The sequence below is a fragment of the Symsagittifera roscoffensis genome, chromosome 4 (genome assembly GCF_963678635.1).
Source record: "Symsagittifera roscoffensis chromosome 4, txSymRosc1.1, whole genome shotgun sequence".
In the NCBI taxonomy this organism is placed as follows: domain Eukaryota; kingdom Metazoa; phylum Xenacoelomorpha; order Acoela; family Convolutidae; genus Symsagittifera; species Symsagittifera roscoffensis.
This window is the reverse complement of record NC_087065.1, coordinates 9,588,181-9,609,912: the sequence shown is the minus strand read 5'-3', so window position 1 is coordinate 9,609,912 and position 21,732 is coordinate 9,588,181. Positions and strand designations below refer to the sequence as shown.

General features: G+C 36.9%; 1 protein-coding gene across 10 annotated transcripts in view; it reads right to left on the bottom strand.

Annotated features, from left to right (window-relative positions):
- LOC134844429 (dysferlin-like) overlaps positions 1-21,732 on the bottom strand; it is a 64,903-nt gene that overhangs the window by 11,793 nt on the left and 31,378 nt on the right. For 4 of the 10 annotated variants that reach the window (XM_063861099.1, XM_063861101.1, XM_063861104.1 and 1 more), the window contains 27 exons: positions 20,588-20,708; positions 20,149-20,290; positions 19,708-19,826; positions 19,085-19,237; positions 18,680-18,731; positions 18,202-18,461; positions 17,620-17,880; positions 16,850-17,168; positions 16,484-16,522; positions 15,939-16,013; positions 15,693-15,704; positions 15,076-15,227; positions 14,105-14,164; positions 13,313-13,369; positions 9,605-9,856; positions 9,128-9,163; positions 8,614-8,736; positions 8,193-8,318; positions 7,945-8,100; positions 6,934-7,025; positions 6,599-6,769; positions 5,916-6,061; positions 5,285-5,516; positions 3,573-3,810; positions 3,221-3,349; positions 2,643-2,810; positions 963-1,072 (listed from right to left, as the gene is read on the bottom strand). In XM_063861099.1, the coding sequence (XP_063717169.1) occupies positions 963-1,072; positions 2,643-2,810; positions 3,221-3,349; positions 3,573-3,810; positions 5,285-5,516; positions 5,916-6,061; positions 6,599-6,769; positions 6,934-7,025; positions 7,945-8,100; positions 8,193-8,318; positions 8,614-8,736; positions 9,128-9,163; positions 9,605-9,856; positions 13,313-13,369; positions 14,105-14,164; positions 15,076-15,227; positions 15,693-15,704; positions 15,939-16,013; positions 16,484-16,522; positions 16,850-17,168; positions 17,620-17,880; positions 18,202-18,461; positions 18,680-18,731; positions 19,085-19,237; positions 19,708-19,826; positions 20,149-20,290; positions 20,588-20,708 (3,801 nt within the window). Of the gene's footprint in view, positions 1-127; positions 276-962; positions 1,073-2,642; positions 2,811-3,220; positions 3,350-3,572; positions 3,811-5,284; positions 5,517-5,915; positions 6,062-6,598; positions 6,770-6,933; positions 7,026-7,944; positions 8,101-8,192; positions 8,319-8,613; positions 8,737-9,127; positions 9,164-9,604; positions 9,857-13,312; positions 13,370-14,104; positions 14,165-15,075; positions 15,228-15,692; positions 15,705-15,938; positions 16,014-16,483; positions 16,523-16,849; positions 17,169-17,619; positions 17,881-18,201; positions 18,462-18,679; positions 18,732-19,084; positions 19,238-19,707; positions 19,827-20,148; positions 20,291-20,587; positions 20,709-21,732 lie in introns of all 10 variants that reach the window. The other 6 variants (XM_063861102.1, XM_063861107.1, XM_063861103.1 and 3 more) reach the window with 6 other exon arrangements.

Here is a 21,732-nt window from a genome sequence, read left to right as displayed (position 1 = left end):
CGTGATGTCATGTTTCAACAGTTGTTTGTTGATGGATCGTGATAGTTGATTTGTTTCGTCTTCTTTTTGTTGTTTTTTTCCGTTGTTTGCAGTTGTTGTTGTTGTTGTTGTTGTTGTCGTTGTTTACCGGGGCGGAGTAGATGCATAGGGCGAAGAATAGGATGAAGAGGATGAAGAATAAGCCTCCGATGAAGTACCACTTGAACTTGCGCCAGATGATGTGTTTGAAGGTGGCCCAGGGAGAAGTAAACCAGAGAAAACTGGACGCCGGACGTCTAAAGAGGGAAGCAAAACAACCACACCGTTACCGTTTTTATTCACACTTTCGAGTTGTCAAAATACGGCAAAAACTCATGGCGAAAGTAGTGTAAGAACCACCGAACTGGTAAAAAAAACTTGTACCAAGATCGGTCAATGCGGTGAGATTTAACTGTTAGGAAGCTTTAACGCTGACTCTGAAGGAAGCATTCGAAACATAGGCTCGTGTCTTGTCACCACCCAACGAATTAGGTCCATCAATATGTTTAGTGTGTTAAAAAAACACCATAAAACCGTCAACATAACATACTTAAACGAAACCAAAAATTTCTCGCAGAAATTAAAAGTATATTGCCTACGTAAATATGACAAAGATAATAAGCAAGTCAAAACCATAAGGATCTACGCGAGGATTTCTCACAGTGGTTCAGTCGTTTGAATGTTAACGAGTTAGTCGTAATCCATAATACGATATCTGCAGAACCTTCAAAATCCTTGAAACACAGAAGGGCTGTTCATTGTAGAACCCTTCTCAAAAAATCGATTACATACAAAAAGGAGAGCTCTTCTTGAACGACATCCGCTGAAACTATAAAAAAGTTATCATCAAAACGCATCATTAATAATTAACACTATTCGATCATTTATTCTGTTCGATTAAACAGCATGAAAGCTTTGAAGGTCACGTGATCTGGGTGTCTTACTTGGGTGGTTCTAGGGTAGGGTTTGAGTTGGGTTCGTCTCTCGCCTTCCCACAGGCCCTTTCGGCGTGTTCACTTTCATCACACAACTCTATCTCCATGTCCAGTTTGCCCTAACACAAACAATTCGACGCATTCATTTGCGATAATTTAAAAATACGACGAGAATTATTCAAACTTTTCTTTTCGTAAACATTCAAACGTTTCATTCGTGGTATAAAAAGTGAGAATGCCTTTGCACCCTAAAGTCTGGAGTTCGAATTCCGGTCGGAGATTGTTTTTTTAGTATGTTTGAAATTGGATTTTTTTCAATGAAAACTAAATTGTCGGTGAAACATTTTGAATATGCTGACCCTGATAAACAATTTATAAGACTTTTTCATTTTCCCGCATTACTTTTGTGTAATGAATGGTTTTTTCAAGGTTAATTATACCAACCAAATGTATTTTGAACAAAAACAGCCGGTTACTGTGCAAGTAGCACTGAATGTTCCGACCAGATACAACGAAAGTTTTTTTTTTCAAATAGCCGAAAATTGGGTAGACATTCATTGTGCCGAAAACAAAAAATGCCATAAGAAACAGTGCGAAAAAAGTTGAGCAACTAAAATAAAAATTCGAAATCTAAATTTTTGAAAAATCATTTTTTCCTTTGAAGCGACACAAAATAAGGTAACTAAGGCAAAAAAAATAAGCCGAAACCAATTACGCCGAATAAAGCTTTTAAGCAAAGAAAAAAAGGAAAACCAAAGAAAATATACAACGTCAGTGCTATTAATTAAGTTAATAATAAATGAACGAGTTCATGATAAAAAAACGATTTCAATTATACTAAAAAGACAATCTCCGACCGGAACTTGAACTCCAGACTTTAGGGTACAAAGGCATTCGCCTCACCTCTATACCAAGTGTGCAAAGGTCTACAAGTTGCTACGGTTCACTATTAAAGCAAACGGTTTTAAAAGTAGCTCTTTTTATTAATTAAATCTGCCAGTAATGTAAATTAGGTTTCACAGCTATTAATTGAAATACTGCAGTCAATCTGTGAAAACGTTACAAACTGTTCTTGATGCGTTTATTATAAGCTGAGTTAGTACTAATATAACGCAACCGGTTGCGAAAATGTTAGGTATTTGTTACAAACTTGTTTCATAATTCGATTTACTGGCATGATATTTTACTGATATATCGATCTACTGCAGGCACACTTAAAGCAACTTGACAGTATCTTACGTATGTGCAAGAAGCATTGCTTACGTGAAAAAGTCTAATTCCCAATTACAAGACACTGCTCTCGCAGGTGTAATAATAATCGGACATCGTGGGCAAAAATTTTTCGCGAAAAAAAGGTGGTTAAAAACCAGCCGAAGTATAAATCAGCCGAAATTACGCAGTTGTTATATAATAGTTATCTAACAATTATGTAACAGTTACGAAATTCAAGCAGTTTCATTGAGTTATTTCATAACTTAATTTTCATGACATTCCTCGGCCTCCGAGCTACCAGAACGCCCAAAAAACGTATCCCCAATTTTACTAAAAAACTAAAGGTGCTCAAAGCATGCCAAGATTAGAGCACCTTGTAGCAAATAAAAAATATTCATCCTGTCTAACCTCGTCAATCTTATTCACAAAATCGTGAAGTTCTCGAATTAATTAAGTTCTCGAATCTGGTGTACTGACCGTGAGTTGGGGTCCCTCCCCATCGCCCAAGTCTCTCTTCATGGGCCACATGCCCTTCAGTCTCCTGTAGAGGAAGAGGGACACTGGTCTGTTGCCCCCCTCCACCTCAGGGGGGTCGAACTGCAACTGCTGCAGAGTGCACCCCTTCCTAGTCTTACTCGGCTGAATCTAAAACATCAACACAAACAAAACTTAGCCAAGTCAATTTTCCGAATTGTCATTTTCTAACAACAAAACTGAACGATGTTATTTCTACCTAAAACAGCTTTTTTATAACGGGATCCAAATTTTCACGTACTCGATTTAGAAGTTGGTCCGTACGTATGAAACTACTAAATGAATTGATTTAAAGAAAAGCCACATCGCCAATAAAACGAATGCTAGTTTTGAGGTTCACTTTTGGTTGTTCAAAAGGTAGATTTGAGTTTGAAATAAGTTTTCAGCTATATCTAAGCCATCGAAGCCCATCGAAAACTCTCAAACTAATCTGTTAATGACTTGAATTTTTTTTGATTGTTTCAAAAGTAACCGAGGCATTGCATAAGTAAGCTCAGAAAATAGTTTCTGAGGGTACTTGCCATCTTCTCTAGGTCTAGCTGTATGGATCCGAGGAAGTCGTCGGCGGAGATGAGGTCATTATCCCATATCTGCAGATTCAGCCTCGCAGGGTAGTGCGTCTCCGTTTCGTCAAGACTCCAGAAATGCTCCTAGAATAACACAATTTAATGTCGCTTTTGAAACGCTACAAAGTCTCATCTGAAATGTTACAAAAAGTCAGCTGCGACGACTTCGACGCTCATCTTCATGAAAGATAGCAACAGCAAATACATTATTTGGAACTTCAAAAATTGAAATCGCGTAATTTAAAGTTTTTCGGTATGTTCTAGAATATAACTCAAGAAATGAAAACTCACAAAAAATAAGACTTGCCTTTCGCTTGACTACAATCTTTCTCTCGGATGGGTCATAGTCGAACTCGAACACGAATCGCCAATTGAACATGCCGTGTCCGTCCATACACCTGTAGTGCACATCTGTCTTCTGTCGGTCGTGTTCCGCCCCCTCCAGCCACCCCTTGACGTAGATGTCACTCATCGAGTCTCCGACGAGGGTGGTCTCGTCTAGGATGGTGTCGAATGTGTTGAACACGGCCACTCGCAAGAAGTACCTGAAGAATAGAAGAGACACTTCAGCAGTTGCATTGTTATTAAAACTCATTTTACTATTACTATTATTAAGAAAAATGATGTTCTTGAGGTTAACACCCATGAACTTCCGATCGGCTATTTAATTGCAAACAAATTCTCTTTGTTTTTCTTAAAATTTGTGTCTTTTTTCTCCGCAAACACCAAGTGAATTTGAAATAAGTACCGAAATTGTTCCAATACAAGATATCAGCTTAAAAAAAAACTGCCTTACACACGACCAAATCAATCCAAAAGAATGAATGCGAACGTTAAATTCAACCCGCACCGGAGTTCCATGGATAATAATCGATTATTTTGAGTTTTCGAGGTCTCTGTTTTAATAAATTTCGATAATAATTGATTATAATATTATAATGGATTAACAATGGATTACAATCAATTATTTTTTATATCAATATAATCCATTATAATCGATCATATTCGATTAAAATCCATTAAAAATGGATTATATTTCGTATATTTTTAGGCCAATATAATCGCTTATCATCGGTTATAATCAATTATAATGGATTTTTTCGAGAGGTTAGTCATGAAATTTACAAATTTTTTCAAAGTTATCGCATTTCCTGTTTAGTGCAGTTGCTTTATTAGGTTTCATAAAATGTTACATTTCACTTTTCAATTTTAATAATTTTTGTCTTACATACTCCGTTTACCCCTCCCTGTTTACCCCCCCCCCCCCCCACCCACCTCCCTGCCAGTTTACCACAACCGCCATTCGCCACCACCCCTTTATTGGGGGTTATTTATTGGTAGTTGATAGACTTTGGGGAGGGGGTTTATGATTTATTATTATTAACCCCCCATCTTAGTTTTACACACCCAACCCCCCGTTTACTGAACTTGAGGGTTGTAAAAAATGTGGGCGGGAGGGTAATCTGAACAACTGAGTATACTCCCTCCCCCGTCCCCGTCGAAAATGGTAAACAAACTGGGGGGACTGTAACTTGGGGTTGGGGATAAACTTTAGCAAACATGGGGGTGGGCGTAAGGTTAAACGTAGGGGAGTGGGGGAAGGGGGTTTGGGCAAACGCGGATGAGAGGCAAAGTGGGAAGGGGGTTAATTCGATTAGGTTTAGATTGCAAGCAGGCCGTGAGTAACGCAGAAATGTTGCAAGTTATGAAAATGATTTTGCAAAAAAATGTATAGATTATAATCCGTTATAATCAATTATAATCGATTTAAAATGGATTATAATCTATTATAATGGGTTTTAAATGGATTATAATCCATTATAATGGATTTTAATGGATTGTGTTTCTACGAAAATAATCGATTATAATGACAATATAATCGATTTCGTGGTCTAAATTAGCCACAATAATGTATTATAATGACAACATTTTGGAGAACATTATTCCATTATAATCGATTATTATCCATGGAACTCCGGAGCGGGAATGTGTCAAAAAGACAACCAATGTAGTGCTCACCTCTGGCATTTTCTAGGTGTGATGTCAACTGGTTCCGCAGGTGCGCCCAGCTCCTTGGGGAACATGTCCACCCACATGTACAGCTGGCCCTGGTCCAGATTGGGCTGAGTGGCCGCATAGAGACTCCGCCTCTCCACGTGTTCTTTCACCAGGTCCAGTTGGTTTAATACATGCAGAGCCAGTCGCTCGTCTTCCGGCCCGTATTCGTCCACTGGTTCTGGAGGCTGCTTCTCTGCAAAACACCGACGCTTGTTGTTACTCTCCAAAATCATCATATTAGATGAGACATTGAGGGGGGAAATAATTATAACTATTTTTTCTATAAAAACTTCACAGATCACGTTCAAATAACAATCACCTTATTACAATATCAAGGTGAACTCAAAATGTGATACCACATGTTATAACATTAAGGCGTTGGGCTCGATATCTTGACTTAGAAAAGTTATAATCGAAAATGATCCAATCACATATTGACGTAACAGAAATACCTTTATAAAATTTGAAGATAAGAAAGATTCATATTCTGAACACGATGTTTGAATCATATTTTTATATTTTTTTTTGTGCTGGAAACGATTTTTTTCTTCGAAATCCTGCTTCTTTGAATACGACAATCATGAGGACTGACCGAAGGTGGCTAGTGTGTATCGGAATCTGTTGACTACTACTTCTGTGGTGGAGTTCCACAGGGGTTCCGTGATGTTGTTCCTGAGACAGTACCACTCCAGGATCTCCTTGGGGGTCTGACAGTCTCGCCACAGATTGTGTCCTTTGCTACAAATAAAAAGTCATAATATGTTTTTTGAAACTTCCGGTTTTATAATGGAAGTTTGGTTCGTTTTCGAATATGATGACAAATCGGTAATTTACCCCAAATTGAATCAAAGCTTGCAGAATATTTGTCAGGAAAACTGAAATTTTTGCATCTTCAATCATAAATCTGCATGAATATAGCTTCTGTATAACAGTTTGCTTACAAACATTTAAGAAATCAAACTCGCAGTTCTTCATTTAAAGTCGATAATTTGAACACCAAACTCATACACATCAATTTGTCGGTTTTTTGAAGGATTCAATCATTGGCGACTGTCTTTTCACTATGTTGAGTAAATGTTGAAAATTAGTGAGAAAAAAGCTCTTTTCAATCCCCCCATACATTTCAATTTCAAAAAACTATTTAATCGTTGAAACGAAACTTTGTATGTTCAACAACTAAATTTGTGAAGAAACTTGTTCTTCATACTTAGATCATGGTAACATGACAAAAAAGTAGTTAGTAGTATTGTGTGGCAGTGGCATAATAGTGATTACATTTTGTAGCTCTTGGGTATCCCACAGAGTGCCCTGTGTTTGGACAAGTATCTGTCCTCTAGGTCGATCACAGTCTCCCCTATCAGGTCATTGGCCCCTATCGCATCCCAGTCCCATATCGCTACCTTCAAGTCCTTCTCCACCGGCAACGTCACTGTCATCTCGAACATTCTAGAACATTCCATTTCGATATTTTGTTTTGATCATCCATTTCGATATTTTGATCAGCAATTTCGATATTTTGATCAAGTCGCTCATTCATTGTATGCATTGAGCAATGACTTTTTTAAAATTCAAACCCTTTCAAGTGTCCTTCACGTTGTGTGTTAATTTACCTGCCAAACATGGGGTCGAGAGTATTGGGCGAATAATTCTCCACGTCATTCACTTCCTGTTTGCCACACTCAATATAGATGTAGGGGTCAGCCTATAAAAAAATAAAACAAATAAAACTGATCGCAGATAAAGTTTTTGGGAGGAGACAGAAAAGTCTCGAAATCCTCACAAACTGAACATATTGCATTCCACGGATAGGTTTTGTTTGAGAATATACATATCAGAAATCTAAACTGAGAAAGACAGAATAAACCAGACGGGCAATAGATTATAGATATGATTTCACCCGAAATCTAGACAACTTCATCCTGTAAAGTCTATCCAAAAAGTTTCATCAAGTTGCTTCTAAATTATGAGTCTCTAAAATAACATGCGACTGTTAACGAAGCATAAATTTAGATTTTTTATTGGTTATGTTTGAACACAAAATGTACACAAGGTAGCATCTAATTGATGACAAAGAAATAAACATACGCCAATTTCCATTTTTTAAACTGTGATGATGACCAAAGTTTATCCCATTGCCCAGGAGGAAATTACGTCAGCAAAACTATTTCATCGCAAAATTGACTTTATTTCACAAACTGCTTCCACAATTTTGATGAATCCGATTCAACAAATCGAGCTATACAACAACTTACCAACTAAAAAATAATGCAAAAAAATGACATTTTTATTATAATTATTCAAGGTTTTCGGCTGCACACAATTTTAGGGACCGAAACATTAAAACCAAAATATAAAAAAAGGTATCAGATTTCCAACCACCCACAGAACAAGAAACGCCTTCACCAAAGACTACTTACTGATTTCTAAAATATCAAACAATTTTCATGGGACTTAATTTGTTTCAAAATTCAATAATTTCTCTCGCGATTTTTCAAAATTGACGTTGCTTTTGAGTCTATTCAACTCTGAAACATCTGAAAGCGACATCGATAAATTCAGAAGTCATCAAGTTTTTTTTCCAAATCAGCTTTGAAAATTACTACTTGGCTTAACCAAATCACCTTTCCGTTGTCGTCCATTGGCTGGAGTCCGGTGGCCTTGATTATGTAGATTCTGATCACTACTTCCTTCGGATCCCCGGTTGGCACTTGACTGAAGTACCTCTTCGGCTGGGGGGCACTTCTGTCCGAGGGCAGGGGGTACACCACCAGAGCACCCTGAAGGAAAATGTTACCAAATATTATTAATATTATTATAATGTACCAAATATTATTAATGGTAAAAGTGAAGTTGACGAATGAGGACTGACCTTGAACTCGCCCATGTAGTCTCCGTCTTCGTCTGTGGCCTTCTTGCCTTGGTCCAGAGTGAAGGTGCGCAGGAAGTCCTGCAGACTATCCAGGCCAGGCACCTCGTCCAGCTCACAGTCCAGCAGCTGCACATAAAAAGGAGAATCACATTTGATTGACATCTATATTTAGAACTTATGAGATGGGGTAAAGGTGTTTAATTTAAAAATGTTGAAAACATTTTGAAAACATTTTGAACCATTTTATTTATTTCATCTGGTTTCAATCTATTCTCTACGTTTAATTGTTTATCGTCCGAATAAACATGTTCTTCTCCATCTCAAGGTTATATCTTTGATTTTGAAAAAAGAGCAATTGGATTCTTGTTCTCTTACACTCGTAGACTTGCAAATAAGATTTAAATTGAGCAGCCGGCATCACCTGTAGGGTGTCTCCGCCCGCATTGAGGTAGTCCTCGGCCTTCTCCAGCATCTTGGGGTCGGAGTGATGGGAGGCGTAGTACTTGGTCCACCAGTCCAGAGTGTCGTCCTTCATCACTTTCGCCTATCACCAATCAAAACACTAAATAAGACCGCAGTTGACAATTTTAAGGTAAAAGGAGATTTTGGGGTCTTCTGTCTTATGCGTTACGTTCCAAAACAGAAAATAAGCTTAAATTTGAAAATATGGTCGAAACTTTCTATTAGCTCTGGTTGAATTCAACCTAAAAGTTTCAAAAAGTTTTGAGCTAATTTTCACGAAACCAGAAAGCATCAAATATAAATTGCAATACCGTTAAGAACCGTGTTTTGAAAAACAACAAATCAAGTCGAAATTAAAACTGATTTATTTAGATTTGTTTTAACATATTACCTGAGAAAATTTTGGTTTCTAAGTTTCACCCTTAGCTAAAACAAAGTCAGAAAAAAAATTAGTATACGTTATTGGTACTAACTTGTGGCAACTCGGGTCGAGATCCTCCGCCCATGAACTGAAACAGAGCCACAAGTTTAAAAACTTAAACTTGAAAATTTTGAGCTTGGCAATCTCTAAATGAAAAAGACTAGACCCAAAATCATGCATCAAAACAATATCAAAATACTAGCTAACATGCACCCCAAACACGTGGTATTTTCAGAACCGACCGTGGAGATAAATTGTCGGATATTTGATGACAGTTTGTCCACATTATCGATCAAGTAACAGTTGCAACTAAAAAAAACCACATCAAATAACAGCTAAGCGATAAAAAAGTACTGTTATTTTAGGTATAACTAACAAAACAACTGGTTTCATAATAAAAAATTTCAAAAACCAGTTTAAAGCGGGCAACTCACAGCCACCAACGTGCGTCATTCACCATGCAGTATATGACTAATGACAGTTTCCAATCAAAGTAAAAAACCTCTTTAAAACCGGTACCAAAACCCACCGGGTTACAATTGTCGAGGAATTTCCCCGCCCTGTTTGAGAACGTGACAGATGGCGATGAAGCAGAGGGGGGCTTATCTTTAATACCCGCCCCCTCTTTCTCCGGAGTGACATTTCGAGAGGATTCTCTCGAGTGTTCACGCTTGTCAGTTGAAGTATTAGTCACCGGCGGTGAAATATCTATTTTGGATTTTTCATTTTTAGATGGCAAATTAGATGAATCCATTTTTGGCAATTTGCAACCAAGCGCAGGCTGAAAAGAACAATTTATCTCTTTAGCTTTCAAACAATTCCTTTAAACACGCAAAGCGACTTCTCATTTGTCACAAATAAATCAACGATAAATTTAAACGATTAGCATGCAATAACAAGAAAAGCCGGTTTATGTGCAGGTAGGTAGCCCAGAAAGTTTGATCACAAATATATATATGAAAACATATATGAAAACCGACAGAGAAAAAAAAATTTGTGTTGTAGAGCCAAAAATTACCAAAATCGATAGGCTGATAATCATCTAAAAATCAATTGAAAGCCGGATACAAACTTCAAGTTTTTGATGATTTTCTAGCATAACCAAAAGAGCCAAAGTTCGGCCTCACCTTCGATGATTGTAACAAAAATCCTAAATTTTGAATATATTAAGGCAAAATTCTAACTTTATCACTGCTTTTCAAATTTAACCAATCAAAAGTTTTGGTTTCCAATTTATCCCCGAGTGCGCTATGTTAACAAGGCTGCTCGTATCATGTCAAGGCCTTGAATGTTTCGACTGCCCATTAACTGGTCTCCAATAGTTTTTGAGCGTTGAAACATTGACAAACTGTGAAATTCAGGTTGATAGTATCAAATTTTTAGCGCTAAAATTTGATTCAAATATGGAATGATTAGCTTGATACAATTCAATTTGGAACTATTCTATGGGTCGGAATAACTCGTCACGCTAAAATAATGTCTTTTTTCATCAAAACGTAAAACAAGCATTTTAGTTGGATATATTTTACAGCGACCGAAGAATCAGATTAGTAGAGTGGTGAGCGCGACTCTTCTGTGAACACGAAAATCAAGGGGTCGATCCACCGAGATTTACGTTCTTTTAAAAATCTGTTTGAATAAAAAACACCAAGCATATATATATTCCTTAATTTTTTCGAAACTCGGAACAAGAAAGCAATGTATCGCGCTTTAATTACCCCAGATTGGCAAATTTCAAACACTCATAGTTTCACGAAAAATGATCACAACACAAGATATTTTACAACACATTTCAGCAATATCTTTTAGATGCACAGCAAGCTCTTCCCTAGTTTAGTATATATCTCAAAAGTCAAAAAGCAATCATTCATTGTCCAATCATTCATTGTCCAAAACCGTTCACATGTTGAAACAATTCTTCCAATTGCCTAGCGGGGAGAAACGTGGGGTTGTTTTTGTTTTGGCATAGAAAAAAAACGTTTGAACGGGAGTTTTCCATGCAAACCCAGGTTAAAGAGATAAGGGTCGGACAGGTTTAACCAATATATTTTTTCAAAACCCTGTCAACTTAATTCTTCTTTGTAAACTTTAATAAATTTTCAGTGGCGAGAAAAACCGGTATGAACTTCTTGAGCTCCAGATCAATTTACTTAAGTTACTTTTACTTCAATTTAAACTCAAGTTGTAGAAACTATTTTTCGTTACTAAACCTGTGGGAGCTCTTTAATATTTACTTGCAAAGTAAGCTATGATGAGAACTTTCCGTGCTAATTGTAAGGTCACAAGATATTTATCTTTTAGAAATTTATAATTTAGCTTCAACAAAACGGTGTTTGTTCCGAAGCTTCCTATAAGCAAATCAAATCTCAAATTTTTGACCAAATTGAAACCAGTATGGAAACTCAAAGACTTAAAGTGTATCTTGCTTATAAATTTCTTGTTCTTTTCAGTAAAAGTCGATTGAAGGTAAGAATCAAAATATACTTGAATTAGTGGTTCAGCTTCTCATCAACTTTCTTCTGTAAATTAGGACTTAGTTTTAGTTGCAAAAGTTTTCAGACCAGTTCTCGTTAAGCAAGTTTTTTCTTAGATTACCAACGAACTTTCTCTGGGGCGATCGAAATTCTTTCACCAATGTTTATACCATGTTTCAGTTGCATCCTGACGTGGTGTAAAAACTTGTAAAATAAAAAATAGAACAAAAAATTATTATTTACAAAACATTGGATCTGCCCTGTTTTTCGTACTTTCGAATGATGCCAAAAATAGGTTCATTTCAAGTCCCCGATTTATTCTGAGCCAGACAGTAATATTGCTTGTATGCTTGCATAAGTAGTCTTGCAAAATGGCTATTCTTTCACAGCCATAAATCAGAAAACTTTACAACAGTCAAAATATTTTCTTAATTTCAAGCTTAGTGGGCCATTGCTGATCAATCTTTTCTACTTACCAAAAACAAAGCCTAAAAATCATCTAGCATAACGACGTTTGTGAAGATGGACTTAATTTTTTTAATTTTTGAACATGCAAATCAAATTTTAAAAACCTTGCCGTCGTTCAAAAATCTTGCATTCAAATAAAAAAATTTTGAAAAAATTTTCGCACTGAAGAGAAAAACGGTTTGCTAGTTGGTCTATTTTTCAGCAAAAAAAGCAAGCGGGCAGGCTTATAATACGCAAACAAAAAGCGTTAAATGTTTTGAAGCTTATTTTAGCACCTTCTTTACGATAAAAATTCCAACAAAAATTAGGAAACAAATCAGCAAACAATTGGAAAATGACGATTTTTTTAAAGATTTTTTTTTGTTTTTCGAATAATTTCTTGATGAAAACTGTTGCCAAGTATACGTATTCTATTCTTACTATCAAATAAACTGATTCTGTAGTTCAGATCCGCTCAGTGTCGACCGAACAGAAAACATTAAAGTTTGTAATTTTTTTTTTGTGGTCGAAACTTTTTGAGCTACTTGCACAGCAACTGGCTATCCTTTTTTAGGCTTTGCTTTCAGGTAATTTTTTTTTGAAAAAGTGGTCTGCAATGGCCCACTAAGCTTGAAATTTTGAAAAAATTTTGCCAGCGATATTTTTTTGTAGTTGCAGGGGTGGAAGAAAGGGTTTGGATATCACAGTTTTCGTCTAACATTTTTCTTTTTCTCATATTGACGACTCTCGTAGTTGCATCCATTTTCATTAAAAAATAAACGTCACATGTTTGATGTGTTTTGCATGTTCAAATATAAAAATAATTACATTTTATAACGCCGTGCTAGATAATTATTAGGCTTTGCTCTTTTAAAATGGAAAAAATTGATCGGCAATGACCCACTAAGCTTGAATTTAATAAAATATTTTGACTTTGGTCATATTTTTGGAGTTATCGCTGTGAAAAAATGACAATTTGCGGGATGTTTATCAATACTGCCGTGCTCAAAATAATTCGGGGCTCAAGTTTTAAGAAATTGAGACAAGGTAATACGCCTAAATGATGAACCAATAGTCGAAAAACACAACTTTGGTGAAGACCCAAAAAGAAACAGAAAATATTATATATATTTTTTTATTTTTAACATTTTCGCCAGAACTTGGTTTTTTCGCCCCATATCTGAGCGATGTCTTGGGTCTCAAATTGGTCAATCCACACCGTGAAAGATATCAAGATCAGAAAGCAGACAGACTCATCAGACAAAGCAACCCTGTACTTACATCTACACTTGATTGACATATGTATGTGCACTTACACTGAGGCTCCGGTCGTAGGCTGCATTCGTGTACGCTCCTACCCCGCGTGTAAGTGTCTATCAAACAATATTAATAGCTCGCATATTTGGGACTTACGAATTGTTAGAAATTCGTTTTCAAGAAGGGAACATTTTGCATAAAGTTTGCAAAAAAATTATTTATAGAAAAACCCATAGCGGAAAAAAATCAGTTAGTTGCCCTGCGAGTTTTGGCACCATAGTTCACTTATTTGGTCCAACAAAAATGCTGTGGTCCCTAATATTGTTTTTTTCTTTAAAAAAAACAAGAAAAATATCAAAAAAATAACCCACCCTTTAGGTATAATGTTAGGGCAAAGGCAAAGCAAACCATGGTTTAACAAAATATGTTGTAGCCACACATTCATATTACCGATGAAACCCATAAGATAAAAATGAGAGTGGGAAAAAACCAGCCGAAGTATAAATGAGCCTTAAATGGGCTGAGTATATAATCCAGTCGAAAAATTACGTTATAATGAAATTTGAAGGACTTTAGTAAATGTTACATAATTGTCAGATAACTATTATTTAAAATAATTACGTATTTTTGGCTGGTTTATACTTCGGCTGATTTATTTACCACCAAAATGAACTCCCCGAAAAATATAATTTTAATGGGTGCTAATCGAATTGATGCCTTGAAATCAATCAGAAACTGAAATACAAGCGAAGTGAAGTGGCTTTGTTTTCATTCCAAAAAAGCATTCATTTTGAGCTTTCAGAGTGATGGCAACTAATTTAGTGTAGTGCGGAGAACGGATCGGAACTCACCCCAGTCAAGTTGGACATGCCCTGGCCGAAACCTCCGAGCAGCGATTGTGTATTGTTCTCCTTAAAGCACATATCAAAGATAAACTAAATCACTTATTTGGAAGTTAAACGCATATAAAAGGAGGTTTATTCGATAAACAGACAATAACGTCAACATCATTGTCATACCCGGTGATCAAGTTTTTTTCCGAGTTTTCAGTTTCATTTTTTTTTTTCAGTTTTCAGGTGATCGAGTTTTCAGTTTCATTTTTTTTTTTCAAATTTTTTTGGACAGGAAGGTGATAACGTTTAAAACGACCGATCTTGCATTTCAAAAAGGTGAGTTGAGTTTTTGATAGAGTTCAAATAGTTTAGTTTTCAAATGATTTTTTTTTAAAAATGCTGGCATCATTTGATGGTAATAGCACAAAATAATGGCTTCTCGGCTTTTCTTCTAGCGCTCAGTAACCTGTACATTGATTACCTGCTACCACAACTATAAAAGTTTACAGCTCTTCTCTCTCCCCTCCCCTCCCCCTCCAAACACAACCACGAGTTACAGTTCATTAGTCTACAAACTCCTCGCCGATGAAAAATTATGGTTGTCAGTTTTCTTCAATAAGAGTGAAGTCAAAAATCAGTTCATCATCCTACAAAGGTTGTCAGTTTTTTTTTCAATAAGAGTGAAGTCAAAAATCAGTTCATTGTCCTATAAATATAAAGGTTGTCAATTTTTTTCAAGAGTGAAGCCAAAAATCAGTTCATCATCCTACAAAAGTTGTCAGTTTTTTTTTCAATAAGAGTGAAGTCAAAAATCAAAGATGAGAAAGGGCAATGGGATGTGACAGAGGACGAGGAGGGGGAAGAAAAAGAGCCATATTTACTCCCGACTCCGCACTGCTCTCTAAACTGCCTGCAGTCGGAGCGTGACGGGGGGCGACAGCCGATGCAGACGCACCATTGGCATTGTTTTCGAAATGAACTCTACCAACCCCATCTTCCACTGCGATCCGCACATCAGAAGTGGATCCGGTCTTCGAAGCGCCTCTGGAGTCTCCCGCTCCCTCGCTTCGGGACCCCTTGGAGGTCTTGCGTGACGGAGGCGCCGGCTTCTCAGCTCCAGCAACAACCGCCAAATTAGTCTCTAAATACCACAAAATCTTAATGAAAATTAGTTTTCAATGGTAAGATTTAGACTTGGTAAGATTCTGATCCATTTTCAATGCATCTCTTCCAGACTTTTTTGAAACTTTCATTCAAACAACTTTGAGATAATAGGTTCGTTTTGATTTTCAAGACGAGAATATCTTCAAGGTCAGGGAATACGGTCGCCCGGACCTTAAAGATACTCTCAACTTTTTCAGACGACCAATTTTGAAACCAAAACAAACCTATTATCTCGAAGATACGAAATCCTTTTAGAATGTATTTGCGCGCCTACCATAACCCAGCTAATAAAAGGAAATGTTCCACAGATCAAAACACAAAGTGATCATAACCACCATTTAAACTGAATCAGCATTCAACCAAATTCTCCCTAGCATATGCAATGGTAAGACCCACTCGCAACCCTGCATTCCATTTCAGCCATTAAAACACTCAAACTTACTTTTCTTTGCGCCTGAAACAATATCTGAAACCGTCAGTTATGTTTGTTTGAAACCGTGTTTCTGATAAAAGAAACCACTATTTACCTTAGCAAGGAATATGACAATGTCTTATCTAGGAGTGCAATTGACTGTTTGACCTTACTGACAAATATTCAGTGAATGTTAAGTAAAACAATTTGCTCAGGGGTGGCTTCGAACATCCGACCCATAGTGTTACAGCTGTTAGTTGATAAGATTGTATTTACCTGAAGGAGCTCTTAAAATGGATCGTTTTTCTCCCATCTTCAGAGGGGGAAGTATCACATCAGCTTCAGTCACTTCTAAAAGAATGAAAAAATATGAGGTCAAAACAGAAGAGATCAATTTCAGGCATATTTTGACTTAATATCAATGTTTGCTTAAAAATTGCACTCTAGTAGACAATATAAGGTATATTTTCTATAATAAACCAGCCAAAGTTAAAAAGTCGGTCTAATACTTATTTTAGACTTTAGTAAAAGGGACGTGAAATGATATACATTTCTGGGCAAAACACTTTATTTTAAGCTGGTTTATATACCCGTTTCACTAAAAACTCAATTATACTTCGGCTTGTTTTTAAGCACCATTCAACTAAATATATTTTACGAAAAAAATGTCTACGAAGATAAAAAAACTGCCTTAAATTATGATCGAACAACACTAGAACATTCATTATACAATGATGATGACCAGGAAGAAGTGCATTTAAAATCTTAACAATCAACAAAAGTTAAACACGAAATCGCCAATTTTTTAAACTAATCAGTACCTTCTTCATCAACATAGAATGGGATATCGTCGTTATCGTCTGAAAGTCATCAAATTAAATGAATCATTTATTTATAAGGACTAATACGATAATCAGAATACAATATTTGAACTTTTGGAACCTAAACACAAAACCTTAAGTTTTAAAATCAGTTTAAGTAAAAACAACTGAAAGGTCCTGTCGCAAAAACGTACGGCTCAAATTTCCGAGTCACAAACTTTGCTGAATAGCTTGATGCTATGAAGTAAGAAAAAAATGATCACATGTCAATTTATGTTGAGTCTCGCTGTACGCTGCAGCTCCTTCCCTTTATTTCCACTCTTTAAAATACTGTTAGCGTGAATTGATTTCAACACTACCACTTACCATCTTGCGATGGCCTAGTCAACATCAGAGGTTTGATTCGATAAGATCCCAAGGACTTGATGCGGTGGTTGCCGACGATGGGAGTCCTGCCGAACTGTCTTTTGTCTCTCACTTTGATGTTCATAGGCGGCGTGTACTTCTCTTCTAGGGGCAACATCATCTCGTAGAACAGAACTGGGTTCTTGAAATTGGGGCACTGCTTGATGTTGATGACACCGGTCGACTTCTTGCGGAAGTTTCCGATCTCGAACTCCATCTCCGGTTTGTCCACTGTCATCAGCTGGTACAACTGCAGATTGCGCACACCCCAACACAGTACCTTAAACACGGATTCATTTCCCATTAACGAGGAATCGAGAACAATTTTTTTCTCGCAAAGTCCGTGATTGTGAGTTCATTGCTAAATCCTAGTGACAATGTTTATCCGACAAAAATTGACAACATAGTAATCAAATGATCTTCAACAGTACTGGGAAAGAGTGCGGAATTGTGCACCAGAAAGTATCAAAGTGAGAAAAAACCTGGACTTGTTAAATTACACAACTGAGGCTTTTATACTTTGGTTTTTGAACGTGAAATCTATTAGTTGGTACTCTAAACAGTAGCGCGTATTGGTGCAGAATTGACTGTCAAATAATTGTATTTTCCGTGGTAAACACAACTTGTAGTGAAGTGTTCAAATGCGCAAAATTTAAACAAAAGTGAGCGGGTTTTGCTAAGTTTTAACCAAAACTATCAAACCACAGGTAAAAGTTGAAATAAAAGCGAACCTCAATTGCAGTTCTCTGCTGCACAGGTGCAATGCCCTGTGGAACAATGAAGTTCTTCTTATCCGTGTCCGACCTAGTGGGTTCAAATGGCAAATCAACTCCAGGATCAGCCAGAAGCAGTTCAAACGCACACAGGATCTCTCCCGCTGACTCTCCGAAACTAGTCACTGGGTGCCAGTCTAGCTCCGCCTTTTTGCCCTGGGTGGGCTGGATCTTAACTGTTGGCGTGATAGTCACACGTCCCAGGAAGTCATCGCTACCCTGCAAAAAACAGTAGTTTGTTGCATTTAGAAGCGTTGTTCACTGAATTGGCTATCGCTAACTTCAAATGTAATTAAAAAAAACTTGACCTTGTTTCGAGCCCCCGACAACTAGAATCTGACTAACTTTGTTTAAAATTTCCAGAATGAAATAACAAAAAAATTAAAATCTGCGCAACAAACATTTTTTTTTCACAAACATTTTATGAATCAGTCATTTGCTTCGAAAAGCAACTCAGAAAAGCAAAAAGCAGATATCAGGCAAAAAAAATTACAAAGCACTTTTTGAATCTTCAAGTATCAATTAAAATGAGGTACTAACGATGCTGTCCCAGTCGAATATCTCGACCACCACGGGCGGAGGATGTTCGGCTAGATGCTCAGGTGAATCATAGAACTCGAGGTTCTTGAAGAGCAGCGTCTGGTTCCAAGTGGGGTTCACAGTCAGTTTCTGAGTCGTGGTCTTTTGACTTCTGTTTCCAATTACCACCCGACAGAAGGGGTCCGAGTATCCGTCGTCGTCAGAGGACAGAAGGTCACGTGCTTGGTAGATGTATGCCCGCATCTCATACTTGTGAGCCTCTGAAATTACGTAATAAAGATAAAAGGAACAGCTCATAAGATTAAAAACCCAATTTTCAAACGTCTACCATCAAATTCGTCTCAGAAATTTGAAAAAATTTTTGCTTCATTTTTGATTGGTTCCGTTTTAAACGCGCAGAAAGCAAATTAATCTTTTGAAGAGTATTTTAACAGATAATTGCAAGTCTTAGTAATTTGAAAAAAGGACGCCATCTTACGTGGGAATGAAGCGAATGTTCTAGGAGCCACTTTGATTATCTCGTCTTTTTTCTGAAACACAAAATAAGACATTCATTATCAATCAAAATTTTGCTGGCCACCTACATACCAGTGAAATGCTAAATATTTGCAAAGCCTTCGTCATGACGTCAGCCACTCGCAGAACTGCTGCTATTATTTGGATGTTGAAAAAGTTCGCTCCTACATATTTCGTTAATAACATCAATAACTTCGATAAGTTTCAAATTACATCATTAATAGGGCTGTTTCGAAAGGAAAAATGACAAAAAAACATGGATAGGGGAAGCTATGATTATGATATTTTTATGGCAAACCGTCAAACCAGATAGTTTTATGGCTTCATGCAAAGTAGTTCTCAGATTACACGTGACGATGACTCTGACCTTGAACTCGAAGAAGAAGAGAGGGGGTGCCTTGGGGTTGACCCTCCTCAGCTTCCTCTGCCACCTCCTGCGTCTCTTCAGATCCATCTTCTGCTCCACTTTATGGAACTTACTGCCATATGTCTTGCCATACTCCCACCCCTCGTCCTCCTCCTGAAAAAACAGATACAATTGTCAGAATCAAGTCAGAAAGAGAAACTACGTCCCCGCTAAACTTTGACGCAGTTTTCTTCCTTTTTTTCGAAGAGTCGCCTGCTACGAATCGCCGATTTTTGTCAAAAATTACAAAATGTCGCCTGCATCAAATTGTCGTCGGTTACAGTTTAAAGTCCAACCTTTTCTACTTCTGTCCAGATTTCGGCTTTTTTGCATTGATAATAGCTTGTCTAATTCATTAACGCATAAAACTTTTGGCGGCCATTATTCGTCAAATAATTACAAAATCTATCAAAAAGAAAGACGCGATGAAAAAGGGTCATCAAAAAAGGGCCAGGAAAGCAGTTGCTTGAGTCGATACTAGAACATAAACTATAATGCGTTCAAAAAAAATCGATCAAAAAATAGTAAAAAAGATTTCATCAGAACTGAATTTTCCAGATGTGTCTGTAATAAACTGAACTTGCCTTGACTCCAGGGGCGGCTCTGAGTTCGGCTATCTCTCCCTCCGGCAACTTGACCCGGGGTCTGGCCCACCTTCTGCGACGCCACACGTGGAACGGCTTCTCACTCGCCTGCCAGCCACCTGGCACAAATAAAGACACGCATCAATTAGTAAATAATAAAAAAAAAGTTAAAATGATAATTATTTAAATGCATATATCCATAAAAAATGGATGCGCGAGAAAACTGAACATTTACAGCTCACAACTTTTTATTCTTTTAAAAAGTGAGAGCCATTTTCTCCATTTCATCGTTGAAAAATCAAACAATGTTCCGTCCCAAAAAAATTAAATAAAATCTATCGTGCTATAATTATGGTCAAACAATCATAATTTAACGTCATTGAATAATGGTGAAAAGTTAAAATTATTGACTCCGTTTTTTGTTTGTGAAGTTTGACTGACCGAGGTCGATGTCGACACAGTACTCGAATCCCTCCTCGTCCACTGCCCTGTCCATGTCCACCTCCCACCCGTCGTTCTCGTCCTCCCACGCCCATCCAGGAGGGGGGATGATCTCATCACGGGGAGTAGATTCCTGACTTTGCTACACCAAAAAAAAAATAAGGTATTAACAATTGTAAACTGAATTTATGTCGAGTTTTAAGTAGAGTTTTTACAATGAATATCGTCAGATAAAGACAAGGTTTTTGTCAGGTTTTTGTCAGAGATTAAAAAACTGTTTTTTCTTGAGGTTAAAAATTTTCATTTTAAGTTTTGGCGTTGTGTTAATTATGTCACTGTTGGCGTTGGAGTTAATTTTTGAAACTATTGAATCAATGGTTCATAAAAATTACGCTTCAACACAGAAATGAAAGTTGTCAATGCCCTCAGCACAACTCACCATAGTGACCCATTTAATCTTGTCCGGCGTGTTCTGCCAGGATAATCCGGGGTACCTGCCCTGGCTCTCAAACACATCCTCCACATAGTAGTCCAGACCTTCGTCCTCATCTACTTCGCAACTGCAACACACAAATGAAAAGTGACATACCAACACAAAGCGACCAATCAAATAGATAACTTTTAATATTAAAAAAATTGAATATCGACTATCAATTATTCGAAAAAAGACTATTTCATCTTCGCAATAACGTTTATTTTTACCACGGTTATCTAATAATACTTCCGCTACTTAGTTATTACTCCAACTTTCATAACGAAAGTAGCGGAATAATTCGGGGTGGTTTTATTTTTCTTCGAACAAATTTCGAATTTTTGACTACCCAATTTTGACGGAAGTTTTTAATATCATTTGAAAGTTATTGTTGTCCTGAGCTTAATATTAAAAAAATGTTTCACCTGCGATTATTTTTCAGAAAGTTATGGGGGTTTAAAATTTGCCATTTTGGCCAATTTGGGACAATATTTCGCGCTATTAACACATAAGCCGAGATTTTATCAGTCTTAGAAATCGTTCCAAGTTGTTGAAGGAAGCTCATTTGCCATAATTGGTTTAATAAGAGGAGCAAAATCTATACCTTTGTACTTAATATGGCGTGAGCGGATGATTTTCACAAAAATCTCAAAATTTGCTTAAAAAAATTGTTTTTGTTCTATTACTTTTAATTTTTTCATGTTAATGCTGCTCATAGACCTTAAAAGACAGTCGGAACATTCAATGCTTCGCCCTGATACAAGCAGTCACGTTTTTGTTAAAACTAAATGTACAGACCAGAGGAGATTATCTGACACATTTTTTTTGGTTCTAAGCTTTTGGAAGAAACAAGTATAAACCAATCAAATGGCAAAATACTAAAACAAGGCTTCTCGTATAACATTGCGAATCCCTGAATGTTCTGACTGCAGTTTAAGATCAACTGCAAAGTGTTAAACTTGAACAATTGACAAAAGAATCAAAAATAGACAAAAAAAAATTTTTTTCGATGTTTTCTTCATTTTACCATCCCACACGCTTTATTAAATACAATGGTTGGTTAATTAATAAGGCTAAATTACTGGCCTCGGCTAAGCTTGAACCGTATCGAT